Source organism: Sinocyclocheilus rhinocerous, unplaced genomic scaffold, assembly GCF_001515625.1.
Source record: "Sinocyclocheilus rhinocerous isolate Xijiao unplaced genomic scaffold, SAMN03320098_v1.1 scaffold1767, whole genome shotgun sequence".
Classification (NCBI taxonomy): domain Eukaryota; kingdom Metazoa; phylum Chordata; class Actinopteri; order Cypriniformes; family Cyprinidae; genus Sinocyclocheilus; species Sinocyclocheilus rhinocerous.
Window position 1 is genome coordinate 177,281 of NW_015646318.1, and position 9,575 is coordinate 186,855.

At 33.1% G+C, this 9,575-nt stretch overlaps 1 protein-coding gene across 1 annotated transcript in view; it reads right to left on the reverse strand.

The window, feature by feature from the left end:
- The window catches only part of LOC107707259 (voltage-dependent calcium channel subunit alpha-2/delta-2-like), a 122,091-nt gene that overhangs the window by 78,189 nt on the left and 34,327 nt on the right, over positions 1-9,575 (reverse strand). Inside the window, exon 2 of the mRNA XM_016511247.1 lies at positions 5,316-5,360. Within this exon, the coding sequence (XP_016366733.1) occupies positions 5,316-5,360 (45 nt within the window). The remainder of the gene's footprint in view (positions 1-5,315; positions 5,361-9,575) is intronic.

A 9,575-nucleotide genomic window follows, 5' to 3' on the forward strand; every position in this document is an offset into this window, starting at 1 on the left:
GGAGTGGTGTGGATTACTTGTGGATTATTGTGATGTTTGGCTGTTTGGACTCTCATTCTGACGGCACCCATTCACTGCAGAGGATCCATTGGAGAGCAAGTGATGTAATGCTAGATTTCTATTCCTTTAAATACAGCAGCTGTGTTCATATTGCAATACTAGGGTTGAGCTGTTTTTAAAAATAGTACACAAAATAGTCAATATGCAATGATAAATGTTGCAAACATTACTGTGCAACACTGTTGTCACTTGATCTTATATTAACCAAAGGTTAATCTAAAATAGATTTCACATTTTCAGTTCAGTTTTGTGTAAATATGTCTTAACTTTTGGCACTGGGATCAAACAATGAGCCAAGATGGTGTTATAAATGGTGGCTGATATTACTTACGGTTCTTTAGTCACACTGGAAATGGAAGGTCAAGTGGAGGACATTGCATTGTGGGATACAGAATTCAGCTCAGTGAGCTCTAGTTTTGCACTGCATATTCTGGAAAATGCAGAAGGTCATGTTGCTTTTCCATGCATAAACTTTTTCACATGGCATTCAACGTACATACTGCATACCGCAGAAATTGTAGTACGCTAAAGCCAACATGAAAATGACATTATAAGGTGACATTTCTGGCTGCAAAAGTATGTTGAATAGAAAAGAAAAAGTAAAAAAGAAAAGCTGCTTCAGAAGTGGAGGAAGTTGCATTGCATTAACATAAAAACAAACAGTGAATTTCTTTAATGCATGGATGAATTATTTATAATAAACGTAGGAACGTTTTTAAAGGATGTACATAAAAGTCCATTTTGATCTGATGCATAAAATCACTCCAAACTCCTGCAGTCTGCTTGTTAAACCGAGATATTAAACTGAATGAAAGCTATAAATGACTGCACCACCCTGATAACAAACACTTTTGCGCTTTTCAAGGCAACACATCACCGGCACACACAATTACACCCCATTTTCTGCTCGTTTAGACACGTTTCAGGCAACTGATTTGGAAAAGTCGTCTTTGAGGGGATCTCAGCTCGATGTCCTTTATTTGTTTATTCTTCCACCTGACTATCCTTCACTCGAGTGTTTTGTGTCGAGCCCAGTCATAATTACCCAAGACAGCTTCTAATTAGGAGCTCAAAATCCACCAAAATCCAGTGATTGGTTCATTTTCCCCGTTCATACACCACCTGTTTTGAAGGTTAAATTAAAGGTTAACCTAAAGAGAGCCAAAAATGACCTTTATCTTTCAAGGGTTCATTTTAATCACAAACAAAATTACAGGCCGCTTCCACTTTTGCCTTTTGAGAGTGTTAGTGTGCGTGTGTCACAGTCCAAATTTAGCAAAATAATAACCCTAATAATGACTTTTAGAAACAAAAATGGCATCCTCATATTTTATAAACCCTGCACAAAGAGCAGATCTTCTTACTATTTAAATCTCGTTTGAGAAACAGTATGCATAACACAACATTAAATGTTTCAAACAGTAGCATGTTATACTGTCACATGAATGTATCACATCACATGCTAGATTCAATTAAAAATGTAATCATTTTAGGGGACCATTTTTTTAACACAGCTTTCTTATAAGGTTCCATCTATAATATAAAAAGGCTTTTTTCCCAATTTGTTTTTTTTAAGCAGAATTAAGTCTTAATATTTTATACAGTATACCAGGGTTTCTGAATACATTCATGTCACATGAATGTATCACATCACATGCTAGATTCAATTAAAAATGTAATCATTTTAGAGGACCATTTTTTTAACACAGCTTTCTTATAAGGTTCCATCTATAATATAAAAAGGCTTTTTTCCCAATTTGTTTTTTTTAAGCAGAATTAAGTCTTAATATTTTATACAGTATACCAGGGTTTCTGCAGGTTTTATTTAAGACTTTTTCAAGACGTTTTTAAGACCAAGTAAAGAAAATTTCAGGAATAAATTGAAAGGAACACAATACATCAACATGTTATCAAACCAGCACAATGAGTTGTATTAGCAACACTTGAATGTTTAAAAATACAGCTTCCAACCGATTACTCCATTAATCATTTTACAAACAAATAGCTGAAAGCCTGAACACCTCTGTTCCCAACCACCAGAATATGGACATAACCCTAATTTCTAGTGTACCTGCAGAAAGTGATATTCTTTCTCAGTATTTTGGTCTTGTTTGCCAGTACAAATGTTTAAAGATTCTTAAATCAAGATACATTTACTTGAGAAGCAAAATAAAGTGAGTTATTAAAGGCAGAGTAAGCGATTTCTGGTAGCCAATGTTGATATTTGAAATCACCAAAACAAGCTGATTGGCTACAAGTTTGTTTTGCTATTCGGCCCGAATCAGTTTTCTAAAGTGTTTTTGAAAAATCACATACCCTGCCTTTAAAAAAGAACAAATATCTGCCATTGGGCTCAGAAAAATCTACTTAATTTAAAGAGAAAACAAGTTTTCATACTCCACTGACAGACATGTGTTAGGCATAAACTCAATTTTGTTAAAATTTGTCATATCTTCATTTTGCATCTCGAATAAAAAAAAAACATATCTTGATATAAAGATGTTTAGATATTTCTATTGGTTAAAAAAAGACAACCACTGAGAAAGATATTCATTTTTGCAGTACATGCAATATTTAATGCCACAACTTTACGAATTTAAGACCCTTTTAATGCCTTAATTTGTCGAATTACGCCCTTTTAAAGACCTGCAGAAACCCTGGTATACGGACATAAAATTCACACACTGCAAAAACAGCATGTATGGTTATATGTCATATTATGCTACACTAACTGTAATAGGATAAAATCAAAACACTTATATTGTGTTAGAGAGACGGTGCTATTTTAGAAACAAGAAACAAAACACAAAACATCTATGCTGTATCTAAATGTGCATTCACTTAAGACTTTTAGACTTTTTAGCATGTATGTGGCATTAGTGGACCTCTAACTCTTGTGCTAATCTGTTATTTGTACATCAGAGCACTTGGCAACTGACATCCAGCAGGCAGATGCTGGTGTTTTAATGTAAATAACTTTGTGCTTTTGGACCAATGGCGACGTAATCAATTAAAGATGAAGCCATTGGACCATCTGGATTATGATGGTGTACTATGAATTTTAATTTACAATTTATTTTTTATTTTAGATTGCCGTCTACATCTGGATTTGTAAAAGTACTGCACTTTTTCTTTTTTTTTGCAAAATGTTTGCATTTTCCTGTTGTAAAGTATCTGAAGCACATCCTAAAAAAGTTTCCTGCGAGACTTCAAGCCAAAGGTTTCGTCAGTAGATGTGAGGAAGAGTCAACATCATTAGAACGGCCCGTGATGGAGATCTGCCTGCAGGACTGAAGATTACAACTTCTAGGGCAGGAAAAAAGAGCAGATCTTTCCTGCAGTAGGTGGAGGAGAGCAAAGCTCCAAAGGGCATCGCAAAACAGCATGGAAGAGGAGGAGAGTGGGAGGGAATGGAATGGCACCGTGCCACGGTTTGCCGAGCGAGACGACGGAGACCAAATGGATGGAGAAGACTGTGATGATAAAAAGAGAAACCTCAGCTTGGGCTGATGGACCTGATTTCCACTGCCACCTCTCATCCGACTTGGTCGACTAAAACACTTCTTCTTGGAACTGCAACTCCTCTGTTTGCATTTGTACTCCTAGATATTCATAAATGAAGCTTTTATGTACATTTGAATGCACTGAAACAATATCAATATATTGAAATAAACACTTTTGCATATGTTCAAATTCAGAGACAAATAGCAATAAAAATAATGAATTATTATTATACCTGTAAAAAAGTACTAAAATAAATAAATAGTTTTTGCCAATCCTCTGATGGCTGGACAAAATGTGAATAATAATAATAATAATAATAATAATAATAATAATAATGTATTATGTATTGCAACAAATGAAAAAAAAAAAATAATGCTAACAAATAGATCAATATTATTAAATAACAATAATTATAATAATAACAATAATCTTTGTCAATCCAACAACTGGACAAAATGTAACGACAAATTTATTAATTATTGAAGTTAATAAAAGTAATGATTCCTGTCAGTCTTTAGAAATCACCCAGAAACTATTATATTGATAAATAAGTCATTAATTAATCTCATGAATTATAAATACAATAAAACCAAAATATAAATTCAATATTCTTTGAACCTCAAAGGATTTGTAAGTATTTGTATGTCTCTACAGTTGCACAATAAAGGCAAGAACACAGTAGAACATGTCTACCTCACTATGTGGGAAGATTTGCATAACGCCGCCCAAATGTTCACGCAAAGAAAGAAGGCGTAACTTTTATTCTCGTTGTAGTTTTGTTGTTGCCGCTGCCGCCATGTCGTGAAGACGCTGTGTGCTTCGTTGTGAAAGCGAAACTACTTTGTTTGGTCTTCCGAAAGAGGACACGACTACATCACGAGGGTGTCGGTGGGCCACTGTCCCCTTGCCCCTTTTAATGATGAGCGATGTCCTCCAATTAGAGACGTGGACAGCCCCTAAAGTGGCCAATCATTAATCACACGCCTGCCGCGCTTCTACCGCACAAAATCACTCTCTGATTTATGACTTCTCGTGCTCTACTGTTCCTCCTCTCTCTCATTGTACCTCCTTTCCTCCTCTACTCATCCGTCCTTCTGCGCGCTGAGAAATCAATCAGCCGCAGTGACCTTTCACTTATACAATCAAAAGGTTGTTACTGAGTATATGATACATAAAAATCGCAGAGCAGAATTATTTGCTCAAAGGGTGCTCTTTCATAACTCAGAACACTTAAAGGGATACTCCACTCCAAAATGAACATTTTGTCATTAATCACTTACCCCCATGTCGTTCTAAACCCGTAATCAACATAGTCTCATAGTTCTCCTAAAATCATTGGTTTCTTTGAAAAATTCATTGATGAGCTTTAAATTGACACAATGACTTATGTAAGGTAACTAAACAAGCCTATTGTTAAATATGAAATAAAGACACTTATAACTTATATAACACAAATAAGAGATTAGTAGATTAGTAGATCATACAATATATTATATTATATGTATAATATACTAATAATATTCTTTTATTTAATAGTTTTTTGATTACTTTTCATATAATAATAATACAGGAGAAACAATAATGTACAGTATGTGGAAAATAATGTGTTTTTTTAACTTTAAACCGCATAAACACATTTCATTACACCAAATACACAAAATAATGTTCTTTTTAGCAGCATCATATGACCCCTTTAATGAAAAGTTTTCATTTGAAAGAGCACAAAACAAATAAAAATATCTGTCACTTACAACATCCGAGTCGGCTTTGGAGTCATAGTACTGGATGTCATTTTCCTAAAATAAAACAAAACAAAACACAAACATTAATGATGTAAACATTTATGTAAAAATGATTGCCTTGAGGACCATTAATAACTTTCCAGCTCATGCCATTTTGATTTACCTGCCTTCTGCATTATAGTTTTCATGTGAACCAAAAAAAAAATCCCTATTAGCTCATTAGTTTCCCAAGAAAATAAAGCAATAATGAAATTACAGGCCTGTCCTGAGGGCGCTGTCGTGAGACGTTAATTGTCATTTGTTTTGATGATGTCTGTTGTGCTTTTATATTCACTGTCGCATGCACATCGTCTTTTTTGTTTGTTGAATTAGGGATCTGCTGCTGAATTAGACATCTGCTCACGAAGCAGAAAGACTGAGCCTTCTTTTAAAATAATAATTCACTGAAACTGACATGACACGGCATGAAACTTCACCTGCCATTAGTTTTGACCAGATGATCACTAGAATCTTCTGATTCAATGTTCATGTACTCATCATTACTTCATCAAATCTTACAGGATCATTCACTCACCCTAACATCCCTCAATTATCTTAGCTTAATCATTTATATAGATGTTTAGCTAACAAGTGTGAAACCAGCCTATACTCACAATTCATTCATTAATCAAAGTGAATGTTAGATTTGTCAATATACATATCATAAATACTGAGACACTGCATTTGCATTTGTCATTAAAAATGAAAAAACAAACATTTTGCGAGAAAATAGAAACGAGTAAATAATAATAATATTATTATTATAAAAATAAAATATATTCTATTAAAATATAAAAAAATGTGTACTATGAAAATGGAAGCAGGACTAATGATAAAAAAATACATACATACATAAATACATAAAGACAAAATTATTACAAATATAATGTTACATATTAATTAATATTGAACATACACAATTTTTAGTTTAATTTTTAGCAAACATAAATTATTGCACCTCAGTAGCCTGTCTCAGTAATTATTGCTTTAGAGTTGCATAATTTTTTATAATTTATTTATTTTAATAGAACAGAAAAGAAAGTTTTTACACCACTTCAATGGATATATGTTGGTATTTAATGTCAAATATATTTCACATTAAACACTGACATATCTTCTCTTAAAAACCGGTCTGTGAAGTCTTGGCTGCGCAAATTAAACCTCTTGTCTAATATTGGAAACACTATGAAGTGTGCTTGAAATTCTTCCAAAAAATAAGAGAAGCATCCATGACAGAACAAGCTGAAATAGACCAAAGGATGTTCCCGGACATAATTTGACATATTTGAGAGTAGAGAAGCATCCAGTGGTTGTGTAAATGCTGTGATCTGAATGGATCAGATGTGATGTGCTGCTGTAGTGTAGGACTGCTCATGTGTCCTGATGCCAGCGGTGGGACCTCTCTCGCCTTCCCTCAGGGGGGATCACCACATGGGGAAAAAGGTCAGATTTCATGCCTTTCTCCACTGCTTTCTTGTTTTCTCCATTTGGAACAGCATATTATCACTTTGCTCTTATTAATTATGAAGCAAGCAGTATGCAACATTTCTGTTTGGAATGCACAAAATACTTTGCATATACACTGGTGGTCAAAAGTTTGGAATAATTACGATTTTTAAATGTTTTTCACAGAGGTCTCTTCTGCTCACCAAAGCTGCATTTATTTGATCCAAAAATACAGCAGAAACAGTAATATTGTGAAATATTATGACAATTTCAAATAACTGTTTTCTATGTGAATATATACATTCAAAAGTTTGGGGTAAGTGGTTTTTCTAATTAATTACTTTTATTCAGCTAGGAAGTATTAAATAGATCAAAAGTGACAGTAAAGATATTTATAATGTTATTTAAAAAAAAAATCACTATTTCAAATAAATTCTGTTCTTTTAACTTAATATTCATCAAAGTATCCTGCAAAATGTGTCATAATTTCCACAAAAAATGAATAATAAATGTTGTTTTTTTTTATGTTGATAATAATAATAACAACTATTATTAGTAACTAACTACCAATAATAATTAAGCAGCAAATCAGCATATTAGAATGATTTCTGAAGATCATGTGACACTGAAGACTGATGCTGAAAATTCAGCTTTGCAACACAGGAATTACAATTTAAAATACACTACAATAGAAAACTGTTATGTTAAATTGTATTAATATTTCTCAACATTACTGTTTTTACTGTACTTTTGATCAAATAAATGCAAAAATTCCAGTTCTCCCAAAAGTTTGACCAGTAGTCTAGCATTTATATTTAATAATAACTAAACTTTACTTTCTATTTCCAAAGTGACAAATGAGTCCAAACTATATCAGTAGTAATTTTGATCATCTCCTTGACTCATTTTAGATTGAATTGACGAAAGTTTGAATTAAAAATGCTAGTAACTCTAGTTATTGTCAAGATAACTGGATGCCACTTGCAGACTTACACATGATGCAACATAATGAGATCAATGTGACAGAGTAGCATACTAGTGTTTGTTTGATACATTTAAAAACATACTGCATCATGCATACAGCAGAGTATACTGTATAATGCATGCTGAATATAATTTTTTTATATATGCAAAATTGTAAGCATGCCTAATGTTTCAAACAGCAGTATGCAGTTGTTGTTTATACATATGCATGAACAGTTCAGTGACTGCAGTCATTTTACATCAATGCATTTTTTAAAATTGTCTTAATGTTGTTTGTTAGTGCAGTTAATGTGATAAGAAAAATAAGTTAAAAATTGGAGCTGATTTTATTTCATATGGAAATGTCATTGAACATGTAGTTGTTCATGTAAGTTATCAAATAATTAATAAATAAATAATAAAATAATTAAAAGCAGCATGCATACTACAGGACCACAATGAGTAGTATGCTAGTATGTGATTCCAAAATAGCCTGTTTCTCTCTGGTTCTCTGTCCATGCCAGTTCTATTCCCGTCTCTCTCTACAGTGCCAATCCAAACGCCAACACCACAGTGACAACAACAGCGCCTGAGCTGGTCACAAGGCAGTGGTCAAAAACGCTGACAAATCTACACAACCCTGCAACACACACGGCTCACAGCAGCATCTCCCGGGACTCTGTCAGGAGATCAACAGATAGAGACAGAAATAGAGCGAGAGAAAGTTCCATTCCTTCAAATCAGAAAGCTAGTCAGTCATGAGCGATGACCTCCCGCCCTCTCCTCTCCAAACCTCTCTTCCGGCCCCTCCAGGTCTCTCAGGACAGGACGTGCCGCATCTAGAGATCCTTTCCACAAAACGCCCAAATGCACAACACACTCCTGCCGCCAATGTCATTTGAGAAAAACAGGTGCCTTTTCCATTTCCAAATTAACATTTTTACATTTACATTAGACAAAGAACGTCTTTAATGACATTGTTTCATCTTAATGGGATTTTAAGGACTTAATGGATGCCTAAAAGGATGCCTTCAGTTCAAGGTCATGACACTTCAAGATGTTTATTAGAAAAATAATTTCATTCTGATATTTCTACAAATGTCCATTTTTCTTTTATCAACTGTTCACTATACAAAAAACATGGTAATAGGGTTTAAAGTTTGAGATCTTCCGACAAATCTAACAAAAAATAAACCTATTGTAGTCCTTGACGAGGTAATGTAATGCAATGATGAAAAAATATGAAAAACATTTGAATATATAAATAAAATTTAAATATATAAAATATGAAGCATAGGATTTTAATAGTAATGTTTATTAAATATAAGATACATATAATAAATATTACATTATATTTATATACATTTATTAACCATATCTTATAATGCTATTTTAATATACACTACCCTATAAATACATTATTCTTTATATAAAATTAATAGATTAAAAGTATCTATAAATAGATCACACACCCACACCCACACACGTAATACTGTGTTAATATTTTAACCAGTTGTATTACAAATAAAAATACATATTTTGAATAGTTTATTTAGAGGGTAAATTTATAACTTCAAGTCATAAATGTAAGTCTTTTAACAATATATTGTCAACTGAAACCTAAAAAAAAACCAACAAAACATTAAAGGGGTCATATGATGCTTTTTTAAAGATCATTATTTTGTGTATTTGGTGTAACAGAATATGTTGACATGCTTTAATGTTCAAAAAACACATTATTTTTCAAATACTGTACATTATTGTAGGTCCTCTATGCCCCGCCTCTCTCAAACGCTTCGTTTTCTACAAAGCCCCCTCCTT